The sequence below is a fragment of the Ptychodera flava genome, chromosome 6, assembly GCF_041260155.1.
Source record: "Ptychodera flava strain L36383 chromosome 6, AS_Pfla_20210202, whole genome shotgun sequence".
Taxonomy (NCBI): domain Eukaryota; kingdom Metazoa; phylum Hemichordata; class Enteropneusta; family Ptychoderidae; genus Ptychodera; species Ptychodera flava.
Genome location: NC_091933.1, coordinates 31,687,286 through 31,709,485, shown reverse-complemented (window position 1 = coordinate 31,709,485; position 22,200 = coordinate 31,687,286). Strand labels below are relative to the sequence as shown.

General features: G+C 36.0%; 1 protein-coding gene across 1 annotated transcript in view; it reads right to left on the bottom strand.

Moving 5' to 3' along the window:
• Positions 1-1,872: 1,872 nt before the first annotated feature.
• Positions 1,873-22,200, bottom strand: part of LOC139134446 (complement C1q tumor necrosis factor-related protein 2-like) — a 47,330-nt gene continuing 27,002 nt past the window's right edge. Inside the window, exon 5 of the mRNA XM_070701307.1 lies at positions 1,873-2,454. Coding sequence (XP_070557408.1) covers positions 1,898-2,454 — 557 coding nt within the window. The 3' untranslated portion in view covers positions 1,873-1,897. The remainder of the gene's footprint in view (positions 2,455-22,200) is intronic.

The window sequence follows — 22,200 nt, the reverse complement described above, 5'->3', positions numbered from 1 at the left end:
TTTTATATATATATATATATATATATATATATTATATATATTATATATATATATATATATATATATATATATATATATATATATAAATAATGAGTTTGCTTGGAATACCAGTATCAGTCCAACCAGGGTATAGTAACACCAGCGGGTCTGGAGACTTGGACTTGAATAGGTCATAATCGAGTTTGTTAAATAAACAAGTCACTCTCAGTCTCTGATTGTACATTGACTCCTTTTATTTCTAAAGCCGACGTTTCGAACCCACACCTTCAGGGCACTAAACAAATGAAAGAAACATATTCAAAGCGTAAATACAAAGATAACAAAAGCTATTTGTGGCCGTACAGAAGTGGTAAAAATGAATACAGTATAGTGGTTGCTAAATTAATGGATACAATATGCAATATAATATGCAATATAATATATGGTGTGTTTTGCCATAAAGACCAGTAAACATTGAATGCCTAAATTAAGTGTTTAATTTATTAATTGCGTGTTTCGCCCTTTCAAATAATACATAGTTAAACACTTAATTTCCACTTCAAGAACACTATAAGCAGAAACGTATCACTTGACAAAGGTTTTAAACCACATCTACAGAGTGTGTATGTGTCTGTTGCGTCATCCAAATAGCTACTGTGAGATAAAAAACTGGATGATGTCATCATTTACGTGTATGATATGGTAATAGCTAGATTGTGTCTTTTATGACTTGTGTTAAGTTTTATCCAATGAATTACTCACACTCACACAAAGATTATCATTAAATTTATTGGTTAATAAGAAAGTATGTTTTATCAAAAGTAAGACCATACAGAACATAGGCCCTAAGCTTAGAATCCAAATTTCAGAATATGAAAATGCATGTCTTGATGTATTTATCAGGGGTTTGCAGGCCATTGCTGTTGTTTTGTAAATTTTATACAAGTATCACCATGCATGGCATAACATACAGTGTCACATAATGTTTGTACTGCATGCAAGCATTTTTAATGAAATCTTAATTCGTCGTGCTCTTCATATATATGTTCAGCCATGGTGACAGTTGTACACTAGCCGAGTGTTTTGATGCAGACCATAAAATGTTTCACTGAATGTGCTTGTAAGCTGAGTTGAGGTTGTTTACAGTGGACCAGTATTACAAAGTGTTCTAAGAAGTCAACAATGCAAACTATTTCTCGTATCAAACAAAATTCATGAAAAAAGCTCAAAAAGAGCCACTATGTTCCTTCAGTGAAGTGATTAAATGACTAATTTAGAGATACACAAATATACTGCTGCTGTCAGTATCTTCTGCTACAGAATCATTTGTTATTATTATTTCTCATTTTCTGTAATTCTTGGAAAACGAGTATACATTCTACTCAATGAGAAATCGGATGCCATTGTATTAAAGAGTTGTTTCCGATCAGTTTGCATTGCTTGAAAGCCATTGCATCCAGTAGCAGAGATTGGCAATTGAGAAAATGAAGAATTAAAGTTGTAAGTTTGTGCGCTTTATAGAAACTACCTCTCAAGCTTCCTGCAGCATTTCTATCAGCACGACGCAATATAACAAGTGTATTTTGGACAGCAGACTGACTCATCGGAAAAGAATCAGAAAAAAAATGCTCATTGTCACCAAAATTATGGAAAGAAACAATGACAAGTAAGATTCTTGTTATAGCCTTACTTTTCAGGAAGTGGTACATGATTAAATTTTAGAAATGTCTCAAGAAAAAAACTCTAAACAATAGCTTTAGAATTGAATGATAAAGGGACATTTTCTTCAGAATTTGAAAATATGCACTATCAAAATGTATGCAGATTTAACTTTTTCAGTCCAAAAATTGGGCTTTTCACTAGACTAGTACAGTGTATATGGCCATTAAAAACAGACACGAGAGTCTAGGCTCTTTGATTAGTCTGGATAGACAAGAAATCCAGTGAAAACGTTACAATAGGTGCAATAATGAGCCGAATAATTAGTACCAGCTTGCATCACTAATTTAACTTGATCGCCTTGATTCAGGTGTAACATACCACTCTGAGAGTGTGTGTTCTGCACTGATTGGGAAGTCTGATAAACTGAAAACTTGTAACTATCATTTTGTTTTAAGTGTATGTACAAAGTTTTCCCAGTATATGAAAGGAATGTGAATGAGAAATAATAGATGCCAGGGACTTCACAAGTAAACACACCTGTGTTGACATCGATATTGGCACCTTCATTTACTATGACATCAGTGTAGGTTATTGTTTGCTCTGCGCTGGTCCCTGTGATACTGGATCTCCTTGTTACAGTGAATGCCACCTTGACTTGCTGCACTTCACCCTCTTCACCTTTCTGACCTTTGACCCCGGGTTCTCCAGTATCGCCCTTGACACCATCAGTCCCATTGTAACCACTGTCACCTTTTGAGCCCTGTGGACCAACCTTTCCAGGAAGACCAGCTTGACCTTTGACTCCATGTTCACCTTTAAAATCAGAGAAGAACACTTGAAATATGAGTTTTTAAATTGTTTTGAAGGCAGTCAGCTAGGACAATTTAAACATCTAACAATTTCAAGTTCCTTGTTGCAAACAAAATGGTATTGGATGTACAGAAAACAGTTGAAGAAAGACTCAAGCATGGTCCTGTGCAGAAGTCATATTTTATTGATATCATAACATTGTCTTCACATTTATCAAGCATAAATGAAGCTATCAGCGCTTATGATGGGCAGATAAATGACAAACATACCTATATACAGAGTAAAATGTTCAAGATTAATCTAATTGAGCAGATTATGATGTAAATATGTACTATGTTTGGTATGTTACATGACAGATATTTACCCATTGGACAAAGTTTGCCACACGGCAATTAGTAACACTGAATTGATCACCCTGAAATACAATTCGCTATCTTGTATGATATCATGAGGTTATCCCATGTTATCTCTGTTTGGTAGGGTCGTACTGCCATGAGTAAGAATGCAGGCAGCATCACACGTACTAGCCGAAGACCAGTGTGATGCAGTGGTAATACCTACCTACCCACCCACCCATCCACCTACTCAATTCAATTCAAATGTTACTTTGTTGTCCACAAATACATATTTAAATTTGCCTTTAGGATCATCAAATTCAGATTCAAATAGTACAAATTGCAAATTCTATAAAATGGGACGCTATTATACAGTAGATTTAAAATACACGGAGAATAGCAACATAGATACAAAAATTGAAACACTTGCAAACTGAAGCAACTAAAAACCGACTGGAAGTTTGAAACAACTACATTGAGTTTGTGTATAAAATTGAAACTGCTGATGGAAGAAACACTTTTTGGAGATGTTTCTCTTTGCAGGAGGGACCCGAACATCACATCTCCCTGATGGGAGCTTCTGGAAGTAAGGGGTGAACGATTTGATATCCTGGGGGTCTGGAAGATTTAAAAACAAAATTTCCAGCGAAAAACAAATTCGACCAGAGGGGGCTTAGGAAAAAAAGGTGGCTCACTAAGATGAAAGAAAAAATCCATCAAAAGTTACTTTCTGGAACACATTTTTTCATTTTCAGGGCGCCCTTCGGGCGCAAATTGAAGACTGTGGTGTCAGATACACAATGGTTCTTAGGCAAAATACATTTGGGGAGTGCTATATTTAGATTTTAATATTTTCCTCATATAGCTCGATCCCAAGGGTAAAATTGTGGTCAGTATATGTAGCAACTTTTGGCTTTTTGAACCTATATATAAAGTGAGGGCAACTTCACACATCGTTATTCCCTTTGTTAATGATGCGGTATGTTGAATCGATCAATGTGGCTTTATGATATGGAGAAACGTGGCGAGACATCGGTGAATCGATAGTGCTTTGACACTGGTCATTTAATCTGGGTCTCCGTGAGAACCGGTTGTATGTTAGAGTGATTCGCCTTAAGGGAGCCGTCATTATTTACGGCCTTTGGGGGTCGGAGGAATGTGAGGGGGTCACTCAAAATATTGGAAACTTCAAGGGGGGTTTACTCAAAATGTAGAGAGGAAGAAGGGGGGGGTGCTACTCAATTGTTTGTGCGAAATAAATTGAAACACCTCTCAGATTGGATCATTGCACATGTGACGTAGCCATATATATGCTTAGAATTTAACCTTTGAATTTGACTGTAATGACCGACAGTAACCCTGCACGTTATCTCCCGTGTTCGTTTTCGTGACCTTTTATTGTTTCAACTCCTGAAGTTATCATCAATGCCTGGACGACCTTTACCCCTGTTTGACATTGTACTTAACCAAGAGCATGACTTTGCAGATCCTGAGACCCGATTGTTTTTAGTTAATTATAGACCCATGACTTTGCAGTTTCTGAAACTCAATATAAACTTTGCATCTCAGTGTGTTAGGGGGAGAACATCAGACACCGTTTTAGGAGAACATTGGGGACACGGTCCCTCCTTGGGTGGACCGTGTCTACTACGCACTTTACCGACGACGCCCCGAGACGACGTTCAACCGTGACCCTGACGACTAGTGTAGGTCATAGAAGTTTACCGTGTAACTAGAGTTACTCAGCTGAATAAAGTACTACGACTTAGAATATATTTCGGTGTATCGTGCCGTCTCTTATACGTCTACTGCTCACGCTACGTGACACACATATTAATTTCTCAAAATTTTCGATGCGAGAGAGGGGGGTGCACTCCCCTCTCGTGCTCTCCCCTTAGGGTGTTGTAACCGTTTTACTAGTAAAAGACACATTTGAAAACGCCTCCCAGATTGCACCAGACTGCACCATTGCACACATCAACCATACCGTATTCGGGCTTTTCATTAGAAGCTGGTAGCTGGAGAAATAACACAAGAAGCCCGTTATAGATTTTCCATTCCTGCATATTCTTTGGTCTTCAATTTCTGGCAAACTGTGAACTGTTTTCTACAAAATGTATTGTCATTGTTTGGTTGTTGAATATTTTGACTCAAACACTGATTATGCAAAAAATGTAATGAAAATATCAGTGTTCAATGTCATTTTCAGACAATTTTACCGAGTGCAAAATAAATTGAAATACCTCTCAGATTGCACCATTACACACATCAATTTTCAATACGAGCGGGGATCCCCCTCTCGTGCTCTCCCCCTCTGGCTGTTTTAACAGTTCTACTTTGAAAAAAAAACCCAACAAATTAAAAAACACCTCTCAGATTGCACCTGACTGCAGCATTGCACACATCAATTTCTCGAAATTTTCCATGCAAACAGATATCTTAGTGAAAACCCTGTCATGATTCACATCCAAATTAAACAATACTATGTGGTTGGATACTGGTTATAGAGTGAGCTTTTATATCTGTATATTGTTGTCACTTTGTGCTGTATCTTTGTTTATACCTGTATTGGTATTTAAATTTTCTAAGTGGGGGCCAGTCAAAATTTCTGAGTTAGAGAGGGGTAACTCAAATTCATCATGGTTGGCAGGGAGGAGGTTACTCGAAACTTTGGAGTTTCCGATGAAATTCCTCCGACCCCCAGGCCGTAAATAATGACGGCTCCCTACCGGTATTTTGGAACCAAAGTGCGGTTTTGTTTTCCCACGTGTTAATAAGATGTTAATAGTAAATATATGTAAAAGTATTGGCTCCAACTGACAAATGGTAAATGGTAAATATATGTACTACAAGTATTGTGTTTGAATGTGCAACATTTTACTCTGCACACAGTATAGAGGACTGTACATTTGTTGTTGGGGAAAAAGTATCCAAATGAGGTTTGCGAGAAAAAAGTTACCTGTAATCAGAGAGTGAAAATAAAAAATGAACAGTAGATCAGGTACGAAAAAAATGCAACCTCTTAAATCTTCCAGACTCCCACCCCCAAGGATATCGAATGGTCCATCCGTAACCACGAAGAGGGTGATCAGAATCATTGACAATGCTGTTCTCTTTCCTTTTCAAATGGTAAAGGTTTACAAGAGAATTTTGACGACAGCCAATAATATTTTCTGCTGTCCTCAAAATAAGAGAAAGCTTACCTCTGTTTTTGACAGTCAAATTGCCATATCTCAAAATAATATCATACGTTAAAACGCTCTCAATGAGGGACCTGTACACATTTGTAAAACATTTTGACTTACATTAGACGATTTGACTTTCCTGAGAAGGTTGCTGAGGTGGTTTATTGCTATTATATCACAATATTAAATTGAAATCCTGGCGTGAAATGCCAAAAAGGGAATATTTTCTTTAGCTGAGAGCTCGCGCCTGTTCCAACCGTGCTATATTACAAATGTAGCATTATTATTTTCATATCTCGACCAATCAGATTGCAGTAATTGTGCCATCAATATACTGATATGATATGATATGATATGATATGATATGATATGATATGATATGATATAAGTAAACATAGTGTATTGATGAGTGTAATGTTTCAGTATGCAATGAAATCAATGTCAATGAAAGATATTCATTCACCTCAGATTATGCACTAACCCTTTTCAAATCAGAGAAGATGTTATAAGTTTCCTCTATTCTTTTGATTTTAGATATTGCTGTAAGATAAAGGCAAGAAAATATTTTATACTACATAAATGATTTACAAGAATATTATTGCTATTTCCAAATTTGTAGGTCAGCCCGGTGTGATTAGTGCAGTAGGGACTCAAGGCACCAAATGTGAAGTAGGTGAAAAGGGAATTAAGGGAGATGTTGGAGACAAAAGAGGACAAGGTAAATATCAACTACGATATGAGTAATATAATTTTGTTAGCAAATTCTGTACAATTTTTCTGTATAGTATAGTACATTGTGGGCCTATCGGGCCAGACAAAAAATATATTGTTCCTCCGATATTTTTTGTAAAGCTACATAGGCGATGAACGAATCCAGCAAACCAGAAGGGGTATCCTCAATTTTTGGATATTAGGCGCTGTATAAATTAATCAATCAATCAATAAGCTAGTTTGTTGATTAGTTGAAGTTGGTTATTTTTTGTCTGGCCCAATAGGCCCACAATGAACTATACTATACAGCAAAATTGTACAGAATTTGCTAACAAAATTATATTACTCATATCGTAGTTGATATTTACCTTGTCCTATTTGTCTCAAACAACTCCCTTAATTCACGCCAGAATTTCAATTTAATATTGTGATATAATAGCAATAAACCACCTCAGCAGTGGGCATACCTCTTGACTTTGACCAGTTTACTCCACATATGCACTCGCTATCGCTCATGCATACATGTTGTCGTGAACTGGTAAAAATCTAGTAATATGCCGTGGCTAGGTATGGTTTTTTCGCTCAAATATCATGCTTGGTATATTCAATTTCCATGGTGTATGGAAGCAAATGCTGGCCATTTGCTAGGGTACTTCAACAGATCTGTTTTTTTTTCCATGGCGCATACTTGACTACAATGTGATAAAGAACAAAACTGTACCGTGCACGCATGAAACACAAAACTGATGCAGCTTTAATGTGTGGAGAGATTGTGTCGATGTGAAATGTTGTTTTGATATGAATGCTACTATGACAACCGGGAAATAAGGACAAGAGGATAAACTACTGGTAATATTTTTGCCCTTGTTGCTGTTCTGAGCTAAAAAAGTGGTAAAGAGATATTTAACTGATTCATTATATACATCATTTATGTTATGCAACAGAATAAAATGAGTTGAACAGCTGCATCATAAACAGTGTCAGCCTATGGAAATTCATGTTCTGTTGGCGTATTTGAATAATATGTTTTGCATGTTTAAATCTGGCTTTTATCTTTCGCAATGTAAACTAAAAGATTCATTATGTAAGCACACACATTACCGTTATGCTGTCAATAACGTGTCAAAAGTCATCACAAATTTTAAGCTAATTTTGAATACATCACATACATGTCCATGTTCAAGTATTAAAAGTCTGATAGAGGGCAGTATTACCTTGTCTTCCTACCGGTCCAGAAATTCCAGGTGCACCAGGTGGTCCGGGAGGTCCAATAGGACCCTTTGTATCAGGCCAAGACTCTGTACAGATACTTAGACACTGGCCTTCATCAGTGACTTGTGCAGTAGTGATTTGAAGAAACATCAGAATTAAAATAAAAACTAGATTTTCTGTTCTCCCATCCATTCTGGAAAAAATCATACAAATATTTTGAGAGTGTAATTCAGTGATTCACCATGATCATTCTGTCTGTGGTGGACAATCCAAGCATTTTAAAAATATTTCCTATCTCTCCTTATCAGCTGTAAAACAGAAGCTATGTATCGCACCAGTCTTCATAAACATCTCTATATATGGTCATAAAATGTAGAGTAGTCAATGTAGGAAGGTTCAAATGCTAAGTTATATCATAATTTTTTAAGAGTCCATTTAGTACAACAATCTGCTACAATCTGCCGAAACCACCAACGTAGAAATATATTTGGCAGACAGACTTGAATTGACGATGTCTCAGAAGATGGTTCTTTTGTATCTTTATAGCTTAATTAGAGGCAATTTTGTTTTCCTTTTCAATGACAGTTTCGATATAAATATTTTGAATGGATATCAATATGAAAGAAATGCCAGCAGATGAGAGTTCTGCAATTTAACTTATAATATAATAATTGTATGTATTAATGCAATACTCCATTGAAACTGATACAAACCTTTAGGTTTTTCTGTGAGTCACCGAAAGGCAACAAATGATTTGCACAAAAATGTGTTCAAGCTTTGCAGGGATTGAGAATTTTGCATAGACTATCAAAATTAGATTTCACAAGAGATAAAATTATGGTACCGGAAAAGCAGCAGAAAAAACACTGTGTATCAGATTAAAACAACAGGCGTTTGGGTTTGACCCTTTGTCAGTGGATGACACTTCACTGATGTAGGGTCAAATTTCCTGAAACCCATGGAGCATTTTTTTCCTGCTGTGTTTTCGGTACCGTAGTTTCATTCCTTTTCACGCTTGCACTTGTGCAGTTTTTACACATTTTCAAGATTTATAAGATTTCACGAGAAATGCGAGTAGCATCTCTACCTTACCTAATGTCGTTGTGTGGACGAATTTTAACCCTGGCTTATGAAGGTATCAGTCAGCAACAAATGATTCTTCTTCTGTGATGTGAATTGCCTATTAAATTGTCAGGTCTGCAATCTAATATTATGGTGAGAAAGGATAAATCATTCAAAGAAGGGGGTGTGCAGTAAAAATGGCTTTTCCTGGGGAGTAAAACACTGACATAACCTTTTAAAGAAACCTGCTGTGAGGGAAACGGATCGATTTTTATGTTAAATACAGGCAAAATTCTTAACGTTAACTGCTTGATGCAAATACCCATCTTCATACATACTTCAAGCTCTTCTTTATTTCGTGGACAATTCCAGATATGCTCATTGGCTATAAATTTAACATATGTCGAAACTAGGAATATTGACATCATAAAGAGTAGAATGTCCATTCTAATATAATATATTCACAGTGTGAATGCATGAGTTACTGTCGCGTGATAAGATTGTTATTAATGATTTGTATACATTGATAACTAATCATGTAGCCAGTCATGGCTATGAATAGTTTCTGAAAAAGTTAAGTTTGCGTAATTAAGGTAGAATGATGCAAATACCCATCTTCATACATCCTTCAGGCTTCTCTTTATTTCGTGGATAATTTCAGATATACTCATTACGTAGAAATTTAACATATGTCGGAACTAGGAATATATTGACCCCTAACATCATGGACAGATATTCTGCGCTCAAACTTTTACAAGTCTTTCCTAATCTACCAATTGTGCTTGTGGATGCACGTTTACAGCTCTTGATATAAGATAAATAAGATAAACATTCACCATCTCATTTTTTCGAAAAGCAGAACTTGTCTTTTTGTTCACAGAGTTAACACAGGGATAGCGGCCAATTTGAATTTCAAATATTGGTAAACCTCGGGTAGTTTTCTTCTCTATTTTAAAAATATTTATGGTGACCCCAGATTTTCATTCTTGATTTTTGAAAGAAAATGTTTCCTTGAGGAAAGTTTGAGTAAAAGTCGAAGTCTTTCACTTTCGAGGAGCATACCTTAAACTGATATGTATCAGAATTACCGTGGAACAACAGTTAAGGGTAAAGTTACTCAGTTGTGAATGAATAGAGATTGTGAAATGACATCTCTCAAATTAGTATGTAAACATAAATTTGGTAGGTATTTACTTGCAACGTAGGACAAGTTATATACGAAATATAAAATGACCTTTGATTTTCAATCAGGCAATACAAGTAAAACATTCCATGTGGATATTACCATCAATACAATCACTGGGTGTAAAATACCAATGTTTTAGAGTTCTGCAGTGGAACTTTCAACTATATCAAGTTCACTTCACTGCTTTTATTGTTCTTGGGAAGCCATGTTTCCTCGTCACATTTGTAAGGTTTCAATGTGTTTGTCATTCATCTATCAAGTCACGGCATATGTCTTCTTGGCTATTTCACATCAAAAGCACATAGCAACGGACATTTTGCCATGCCCCAGTGTTCAACTTTGACGTTATTTTTATTCATTTTGCTACTTGTACCTTCATGTTTGGTTGTGAGCAGTCGTGATACATAAAAAAGGTTAACCTCGGTGTGACTTTCCTGTTTTGATTGCCATACAAAGTAGTTAACATTGAATTCCTTTAGTCTTTTCAGTTTTTTAATCGCAGGTTAGAACACATGCTAACTTTTTCTACTACTTTTTGTCTCTGAAATTCATCTTTTCTCAGTGTACTGATCAACAAAGTGCAACACAGAGGTTTTGCATAGCAGACAAAGGAAGAGAAGTACATTTCGTCAAATAGACATGGACATAGAAAACCGCAACACCGGGCTTGCACATTGGGGAGTCATTGCTGTAAACTTGCACAGTTAACGATATCAGAGGTCTGCAGACGAATGAAACAAAAAATATGTTCGAGCTTTGCAGGAATTGAGAGTTCTGCATAGACTATCAAAACTAGATTTCTCAAGAGATAAAACTATGGTACCGGAAAAATAGGAGAAAAAACATTGCGTATCCGGAGATTAAAACAACAGACGGTTCGGGTTTCGTCAGTGAATGACACTTCACTGATGAAGGGTCAAACACGATACCACTGTAGTACTTATTTTCTGACACTCATGCAGTTTTTTTTTCAGTACCTTAGTTTTATCTCTTTCACGCTTGCTCTTTTGCATTTTTTACACATTTTAAAGGTTTATAAGATTTCAAGGGCCAAGTCGATTGAGAATTGCCAGTAGCATCTCTGCATTACCTAATGCTTTTGTGTGGACGAATTTTAACCCCAGCTTATAAAGGTATCAGTCAGCAACAATTGATTCTTCTACTGTGATGTGAATAGGGTTAATGCCTGTTGAATTGCATAGTCTGCAATGTCTAATAATACGGCGACAATGGGTATATCATTGAATGAAAGGAGTATGCAGTAATTAATGGTGTTTTCTGGGGAGTAAAACACTGATATAACCTTTTAAAGAAACCTCCTCTGCGGGAAACGGATCAAAATTGGTGACAATTTTTATGTTAAAGACAGGCAAAAATTTTAGCATTAACTGCTTGATGCAAATACCCACCTCCATACATCTTTCGAGCTCCTCTGAATTTTTTGGATAATTCCAGATATGCTTATTGGGTATAAATTTCACATATGTTGAAACCAGGAATAAATTGACCACTAACATCAGGGACAGATATTCTGACGATCAAACTTTTACAATTCTTTGCAGATCTACCACTTGTGGATACTCGCTTACACCTCTTGATGTCAGAAAAAATTCACCATCTCAGTTTTTCGAGAATCAAAACTTTTTTTTCTCAACAGATTAAACGCAAGGATGGCGGCCATTTTGAATGTCAAATATATGTATTGGTAAACCTCGGGTAATTTGTTTCTCTATTTCCAAAATTTGTATAGCCAACCAAGATTTTTGTTCTTATTTTTGAAAGAAAATGTTTAAAAGATTCCTTGAGTACAGTTTGAGTAAAAGTTTGAGCCTTTCACTTTCGAGGAGCATACCTTAAACTGACATATATCAGAATTACAGTGGAATAAAAATTATGGGTAAAGTTACTCAGTTGCGAATAAATGAAGATTGTAAAATTACAATTACATCGCTCAAATTACTATGTAAACACAAACTTGGCAGGTATTTACTTGTAACGTGGGGCAAGTTATATACGGAATATAAAAATGACCTTTGACTTTCAATCATGCAATACAAATAAAACATTTCATGTGGACATTACCATCAATACAATCACTGGGCGTAAAATACCAATGTTTTACAGTTCTGCAGTGGAACTGTCCACTATATCAAGTTCATTATTTCACTGTTTTTATTGTTCTGGGGAAGCCATGTTTTCTCGTCACATTTGTATGGTTTTAGTGTGTTGGCCATTCATTTATCAAGTCACGGCACATGTCCCCTAGGCTATTTCACACCAAGAGCATATAGCAACGGACATTTTGCCATGCCCCAGTGTTCAACTTTGACGTTATTTTCATTTATTTTGCTACTTGTACCTTCATGTTTGGTTGTGAGCAGTCGTGATACATAAAAAAGGTTAACCTCGGTGTGACTTTCCTGTTTTGATTGCCATACAAAGTAGTTAACATTGAATTCCTTTAGTAATTTCAGCTTTTTAATCGCAGGTTAGAACACATGCTAACTTTTTCTACTACTTTTTCTCTCAGAAATTCATCTTTTCTCAGCATAGCAGACAAAGGAAGAGAAGTGCATTTCGTCAAACAGACATGGACATAGAAAACCACAACACCGGGCTTGCACATTGGGGAGTCATTGCTGTAAACTTGCACAGTTAACGATATCAGAGGTCTGCAGACGAATGAAACAAAAAATATGTTCGAGCTTTGCAGGAATTGAGAGTTCTGCATAGACTATCAAAACTAGATTTCTCAAGAGATAAAACTATGGTACCGGAAAAATAGGAGAAAAAACATTGCGTATCCGGAGATTAAAACAACAGACGGTTCGGGTTACGTCAGTGAATGACACTTCACTGATGAAGGGTCAAATTTCCTGACACCCATGGAGCGTTTTTTCCTGCTGTTTTTTCGGTATCGTAGTTTCATTTCTTTTCACGCTTTAACTTGTGCAGTTTTTACACCTTTTCAAGGTTTATAAGATTTCACAAGCCAAGTCACATGAGACACGCGAGTAGCATCTCTAACTTACCTAATGCCGTTGTGTGGACGAATTTTATCCCTGGCTTATGAAGGTATCAGTCCGCAACAAATGATTCTTCTACAAATGATTCTTCTACCCTATGTGAATAGGGTTGTTGCCTGTTAAATTGTCAGGTCTGCAATCTAATATTATGGTGAGAAAGGATAAATCATTTTAGGAAGGGGGCGTGTAGTAATAAATGGCTTTTCCTGGGAAGTAAAACACTGACATAACCTTTTAAAGAAACCTGCTCTGAGGGAAACGGATCGATATTTATGTTAAAGAGAGGCAAAATTCTTAACGTTAACTGCTTGATGCAAATACCCATCTTCATACATACTTCAAGCTCTTCTTTATTTCGTGGACAATTCCAGATATGCTCATTTGGTATAAATTTAACATATGTCGAAACTAGGAATATTGACCCCTAACATCATAAAGAGTAGAATGTCCATTCTAATATTCACAGTGTGAATGCATGAGTTACCGTCGCGAGATAAGATTGTTATTAATGATTTGTATACATTGATAACTAATCATGTAGCCATTCAGGGCTATGAAAACTTTCTGAAAAGTTAAGTTTGCGTAATTAAGGTAGAATGATGCAAATACCCATCTTCATACATCCTTCAGGCTTCTCTTTGTTTCGTGGATAATTCCAGATAATTATGCTCATTACGTATAAATTTAACATTGTCGAAACTAGGAATATACTGACCCCTAACATCAGGGACAGATATCCTAACGCTCAAACTTTTACAAGTCTTTCCTAATCTACCAATTGTCCTTGTGGATGCTCATTTACAGCAAAACATTCACCATCTCAGTTTTTCGAAAAGCGGAACTTTTCTTTTTCTTCATAGAGTTAACACGGGGATAGCGGCAATTTTGAATTTCAAATATTGGTAAACCTTGAAATGGGCAATTTGTTTCTGTATTTCCAAAATTTGTATGGTGACCCCAAATTTTTACTTTTGATTTTTGAAAGAAAATGTTTAAAAGATTCCTTGAGGAAAGTTTTAGTAAAAGTTTAAGTCTTTGACTTTCGAGGAGTATACCTTAAACTGATATGTATCATGACTACAGTGGAACATTAATTAAGGGTGCAGGTGCTCAGTTGTATACGAAGTAAGATTGTGAAATCACAATTACATCTCTCAAATTAGTATGTTAACACAAATTTGGTATTTACTTACAACACAGGCAAGTTATATACAAAATGACCTTTGACTTTTAATCATGCAATACAAATAAAACATTTCATGTGGATATTACCATCAATACAATCACTGGGTGTAAAATACCAATGTTCAACAGTTCTGCCGTGGAACTGTCCACTATACCAAGTTCACTTCACTGCTTTTGTTGTTCTGGGGAAGCCATGTTTCCTCGTCACATTTGTATGGTTTTAGTGTGTTGGCCATTCATCTATCAAGTTACGGCAGATGTCTTCTTGGCTATTCCACATCAAAACCACATAGCAACGAACATTTTGCCATGCCACAGTTTTCAACTTTGACGTTTGTTTTCATTCACTTTGCTACTATACATTCCTGTTTGGTTGTGAGCAGTCATGAAACATAAAAAAGGTTAACCCCGGTGTGACTTACCCTGTTTTAATTGCCATACAGGGCAGTTAACATTGAATTCCTTCAGTCTTTTCAGCTTTTTAATCGCAGGTTACAACACGTGCTACGATTAATTGTTACTTTTTTCTGTCAGAAATTCATCTTTTGTCAGTGTACTGATCAACAACATGCAACACAGAGGTCTTGCATTACAGAGGAAGAGAAGTGCATTTCGTCCAACAGGCATTGACACAGAAAACAACAACACCGGGTTTGCACATTGCAGTAAACTTGCACAGTTAACGATATAAGAGGACTGCAGACGAATGGAAGAAAAATATGTTCAAGCTTTGCAGGGATTGAGAATTCTGCATAGATTATCAAAACTAGATTTCACAAGAGATAAAACTATGGTACCGGAAAAATAGCAGAAAAAACATTGGGTATCCGGAGATTAAAACAACATACGGTTCGGGTTTCGTCAGTGAATGACATTTCACTGATGAAGGGTCGAACCCGATACCGCTGTAGTTCTAGTTTCCTGACACCCATGCAGTGTTTTTTCTGCTGTTTTTACGGTACCATAGTTTTATCTCTTTCACGATTGCACTTTTGCAGTTTTTACACATTTTAAAGGTTTATAAGATTTCAAGAGCCAAGTCGATTGAGAATTGCCAGTAGCATCTCTGCATTACCTAATGCTTTTGTGTGGACGAATTTTAACCCCAGCTTATAAAGGTATCAGTCAGCAACAATTGATTCTTCAACTGTGATGTGAATAGGGTTAATGCCTGTTGCATAGTCTGCAATGTCTAAAATACGGCGACTAAGGATATATCATTTAATGAAGGGGGTGTGCAGTAATAAATGGCGTTTTCTGGGGAGTAAAACACTGACATAACCTTTTAAAGAAACCTGCTCTGAGGGAAATGGATCAAAATTGGTGACAATTTTTATATTAAAGAAAGGTAAAATTTTTAGCATTAACTGCTTGATGCAAATACCCACCTTCATACATCTTTCGAGCTCCTCTGAATTATTTGGATAATTCCAGATATGCTTATTGGGTATAAATTTCACATATGTTGAAACCAGGAATAAATTGACCCCTAACATCAGGGATAGATATTCTGACGATCAAACTTTTACAATTCTTTGCAGATCTACCACTTGTGGATGCTCGTTTACACTTCTTGATGTCAGAAAAAATTCATCATCTGAGTTTTTCGAAAATCAAAACTTTTCTTTTTCTCAACAGAGTAAACACAAGGATGTCGGCCATTTTGAATGTAAAATACATGTATTGGTAAACCTCGGGTAATTTGTTTCTCTATTTCCAAAATTTGTGTGGCGACCCTACATTTTTATTCTTATTTTTGAAAGAAAACGTTTAAAAGATTCCTCGAGGAAAGTTTTAGTAAAAGTTTGAGTCTTTCACTTTCGAGGAGCATTCATTAAACTGATATGTATCAGAATTGCCGTGGAACAACAAATAAGGGTGAAGTTACTCAGTTGTGAACGAATTAAGATTGTGAAATTACAATTACATCTCTCAAATTAGTATGTAAACACAAACTTGGTAGCTAGTTACTTGCAACGTAGGGCAAGTTATATACGGAATATAAAAATGACCTTTTATTTTCAATCATGCAATACAAATAAAACATTTCATGTGGACATTACCATCAATACAATCACTGGGCGTAAAATACCAATGTTTTACAGTTCTGCAGTGGAACTGTCCACTATATCAAGTTCATTATTTCACTGCTTTTGTTGTTCTGGGGAAGCCATGTTTCCTCGTCACATTTGTATGGTTTTAGTGTGTTGGCCATTCATCTATCAAGTTACGGCAGATGTCTTCTTGGCTATTCCACATCAAAACCACATAGCAACGAACATTTTGCCATGCCACAGTTTTCAACTTTGACGTTTGTTTTCATTCACTTTGCTACTATACATTCCTGTTTGGTTGTGAGCAGTCATGAAACATAAAAAAGGTTAACCCCGGTGTGACTTACCCTGTTTTAATTGCCATACAGGGCAGTTAATATTGAATTCCTTCAGTCTTTACAGCTTTTTAATCGCAGGTTACAACACATGCTTACATTTTCTACTACGTTTTCGCTCAGAAATTCATCTTTTGTCAGTGTACTGATCAACAACATGCAATACAGAGGTCTTGCACAATAGACAAAGGAAGAGAAGTGCATTTCGTCAAACAGACAGGGACACAGAAAACCACTACACCGGATATACACATCGCAGTAAACTTGCAAAGTTGACGATATGAGATGACTACGGACGAATTGAAGGAGTATGTGCTTATGACTGTGGGTAAATATGCTTCCTAAGATACATTTGTGGTATTGTATGATCTGAGGTGAATAGATTTCCTTCATTGATATTGACTTGATTGCTTACTGAATCAATACTTATCAATACACCATGCAAAAATATCATACTTGGCACATTCGATTTTCATGGTATATAGAAGCAGATGCTACCGAGGTACCAATCTATCCTAAAGAATCTTAAAAACAACTTGGGACATTTTCAACAGATATTTTTGTTTTTTAAGGTGCATGCTAGAGACTACAATGGGGACGAACAAAACTGTACCACGCATGAAACACAAAACTGTCGCAGCTTTAATATGTGGAGAGAATTTGTTGATGTAAAGTACTGATTTGATATGAATGCTGCTATGACAAACTGGAAATAAGGCCGGAATACGGGATGAACTATCAGCAATATTATTATTTGCCATTGTAGCTGTTCTAAGTTGTAAAAGAGAATAAAGAGGTATTTAACTGATTCATTATATACATCATTTATGTTATGCATCAGAATAAAATGACTCTGACAGCTGCAATAAACAGTGTCAGCCTATGGCAAATACTCTGTTAGCTTTTTTTGAAAAATATGTTTAGGAGGATTAAATGAACGTTTTTATCGTTCACAATTGAAACTAATAGATTCATAATGTACAGACACACACATTAATATGTCAACAGTATCTGAGGCATCTCAGAACATCTAATTAACGTAATTTTGAATACATCACATGTATATCCATGTCCAAGTATTAAAGCCTGATAGAGTGTAGTATTAACTTGTCTTCCTACCGGTCCGGAAATGCCAGGTGCACCAGGTGGTCCGGGAGGTCCAATAGGACCCTTTGTATCAGGCCACGACTCTGCACAGATACTTAGACACTGGCCTTCATCAGTGACTTATGCAGTAGTGATTTGAATAAACATCATAATTAAAATGCAAACTAGATTTTCTGTTCTCCCATCCATTCTAGAAAAAATCATACAAATAATTTGAGAGTGTAATTCATAGATTCACCATGATCCTTCTGTCTGTGGACAATCCAAGCATTTTAATAATATCTCCTATCTCTCCTCATCAGTTGTTTGACAGAAGATATATATCGCACCAGTCTTCACAAACATCTCCATATACGGTCACAAAATGGAGAGTAGTCAATGAAGGAATGTTCAAATGCTAACTTTATGTCTATTATCTTTTAAGAGCCCATCTAGTACAACAATCTGCTGCAATATGCTGAAGCACCAACTTAGAAATATATTTAACAAATAAACGTGAATCGACAATGTCTAAGAAGATGCTTTTAGTATCTTTATAGCTTAAGTAGAGGGATTTTTGTTTTACTTTTCAATCACAATTTCCGTATTAACAATTTGAAGGGATGTTCGAGAAATCTCAATATCAAAGAAATGACAGCAGACAAGAGTTCTGCAATTTAACTGACGATGATAATAATTGTTCCGTATGTGTTAATGCAATACTTCATGAACTGATGTAAACCCTAAGGCTGTGCTGTGAGTCAATGAAATTTAATAAATGTTACGTGCAAAAATACACTCAAACATTTCCATAGGTTGAGAGTTTTGCATAGACTATCACAATAAAATTTCACAAGCAAATAGTCACACGAGAAATCCGAGTAGTATCTCTACCTTACCTGATGCCGTTGTATGAACGGAGTTTAAGTTTCACTCCAGTATCAGTCAGCAACGATTGATTCTTCTATTGTGATGTGAAGAGGGTTGTTGCCTGTTAAATTATCAGGTCTGCATTGTCTAATATTACAGTGAGAAAGGACATATCATTCAATGAAGGGGGTATGCAGTAATTAATCCCTTTTTTCTGTGTAGTAAACACTTACATAACCTTTAAAAGGAACTCCTTTGAGGGAAACGGATCAAAATTGGCGACGATTTGTATGTAAAAAAGGGCAAAATCCTGAGCTTTAATGCTTGCTGCAAATGTACCATCCTCATACATCCTTCAAGCTCCTCTTAATTTTTTGGGTAATTCCAGATAAGCTTATTGGGTTGAAATTCAACATACTTCAACACTAGGAATATTTGACCCCTTACATCATATAGAAAGATATCAATATAGAAAGGTAATTCTGATATTCACAATGTGGCTGCAAAAGTTACTATCGTGTGAAAAGATTGTAATTGATAAATTATGTTCAGTGATATTTCGACATGCAGCTAGTCATGGCTGTGGATAGTTTCTAAAGAAAGTTAAGTTTATCTTAAAATGATTAAGGATTACAGTGGTGCAGCAAGGATGAAATTGTTTAGTTGTGTACAAATTAAGACAGTACAATAACAATTACATCCCTGTCAAACAAATTTGTACATAATCACAATTTAGTAGGTACTTACTACTTGCATCGAAGGACAAGTTATACATGATAAATGAAAGTGACCTTTGACTTTCAAACATGCAACACAAATGAATGATTTCAACTGGATATTACCATCAATGGAACTGCCCACTACATCAAGTTCAATTCACTGCTTTATTACTGTTGAAGGGAAGCCATGTTTCCCCATCATACACTATCAATGTGTTGGTCATTCATCTATCAAGTCACAGCAGTTGTCTTCTTTGCTTATTCACTTTAATGCATACACCAGTGGGCATGTTGCCATGCCCCCAGTGTTCAACTTTGAAATTACATTTGTTTTCATTCACTTTGCCACTTGTAGCATCTTGTTTCCTTGTGAACAGTCATGAGACATAAAAAGCTTAACCCAGACTTTACTGTGCTTTAATTGTCATTCAGGATAGTTATCACTGAATTCCTTCCGCCTCTTCAGTTCTTAAATCTTAGGTTAAAACACATGTTACAATCGCTAATTTTTCCTCCATGAAATTTGCCTTTTCTCAGTGTACCAACAACATGCAACAAGAGGTCTTGCATAACAGACAAAGGAAGAGACGTGTATTTCGTTAAACAGATATGGACACAGAACTAGTTTGCACATTGCAGTAAACATCACTAAATTCCTATAGTTCTTGGAAAAGTCTCAATCATTCTAATCATTGAAAAAATTATTGCAAGGATGGATAGTGTTGCATTTTGGGAAGTGGCACATGATTAAATTTGAGAAATGTTTCGTGCATTGTAAAATGTATAAAGTACAACTTTTTAAATTAAGCAACAATGTAATCCTTTGGTTTCCTTTAAAGTCATAATTTTTAAAAAGAAAAACCGACGCAATCTGTGAATAGTAAAAACGTTCGAACTTGTCTGGGATCTGTGAACAAATGTGTGTAAAATCAGGGATGTTTATTACCATGTAATATTACGATCACCTTTGCGAACGACCGTTTCAAAACTTGTTCTTCTTCCCGAAGTTTAAATCTCCTGTACACTTGTTTTACCATTGAGAGTCTTTTTGTATACTTTCATTCTCTTATTTTGTCAGTTTTTTATTTCACAATCTTGATTGATAATGCCATATTGCTTCTGAGGAATTTTCATTTCCTATTAAATTTGTCATTCTTTCTCCGCTGTAAAAGCTTTAATACAATCATGCTTATATTTTTGCATGACCGTTATATAATTTAATTCTTTTGCACACAAACGGTTTTTCGTCGGCCGCAGACAAACATGAATATGGAGGTCTCCACGAAAGAAAAGACTAACCCATCAGTAGTATTTAATCTACAAGTAGTTGCACAATGAAAATAATTCCCCTGTCGGATTTCATACAACCTTGTTTTTTCTACCATTGAGATAAAAATCATAGCGTTTTCTGCCTCCATGGTTCTGCAATATTTATCCAGTACAGTTATGAGACATCGTCTGTGTACACAAAATATACGTCACGCTCGTAGCTTTCCATATGAGTAGTTGACTGCAGGCCTTCTCAGACGTGTCCCTTGCTTAACTTGGAGCCAGATAATAGCTGTTATTTAGTCAGGCCTTCTCAGAAGTCACCACTGGTTAACTACGGTCTGTTAATAGCTGGCTAACAGTATCTTATAGTTTGAATATGTGACTACCGAGGAGAAGATCAAACCAGTTGTTGTTGCGGCAGCGCGCTGCTTCTCGACAGATTGCCTTAAACGTATCATCTGAATACAGTAACTTTTATGGTCACTGGGGCGCTCGATCCTTGTCATCAGTGCATGTCAAAAACCTCTTAAATAACTCATACTTTGGTATATTTGTATGAGTTGCGTATTTTGTGTTCTATGATTTTTTGGGTTGCCTGATGTATGGGAATATACAAACTTGTGATATAGACAAATACTCCACTATTTACAAAATGTAGAGAGTGACACAATATAGCATGTGCGTACCATGGTTGTACTGCTTTACATTATGAGACAATACGAATGAAAATTTGATATTGAAAAGTTGTTAACTTTTTAGAATTCTTCAGAACAGGTGAAACTAATATAACTCAAGTGAAAAATGGATGAGTTGATAATTTCTATTTTAATTGGACGGCCTACATCATTGGCGGTGAACATGGAAATGAATATTTCATTTCTACGATTCACCAATCTATTTCTAGGATTCTTCAATCTATGTTCATCTTCGCTGCAGTACTTGCAAGTCTGGGAAATGTGTGTTTTTATGGGTCACGTGGTTTGGAGGAAAGTAGAGGGCACGTAACATCGCCCTCGACGTTCAATTTGTAATAGCATTTGTTTTTTATTCACTATGCTGCTTGTTCCATTCACTCAGCAACTTTTTACATCTTGTTTCCTTATGAGCAGTCCCACCAGGTGTGATTTTCCTGTGTTTTGCCATAAAGACCAGTAAATATTGAATGCCTAAATTAAGTGTTTTATTAATTAATTGCGTGTTTCACCCTTTCAAATAATACTTAGTAAAATACTTAGTTTCCACTTCAAGAACACTATCAGCAGAAAAGTATCACTTTACAAAGGTTTTTCACTACATCTACAGAGTGCGTATAGTGGTGCGGCATGGCAAAGCCATTGTGCATTTTTTGATAAAAGCACCAAATTTGGCTCAGATGTGTCTTATTATGAGTTGAACAAATTCAGATACCGAGCCACTGAAAATCTGTTGAAGCGTTGCCATGGCAGCCATTTTTCAAAATGGCCGCCAGACAAGGTATTTCTCACCTAGTAAATGTCAAATGCACAACGCGT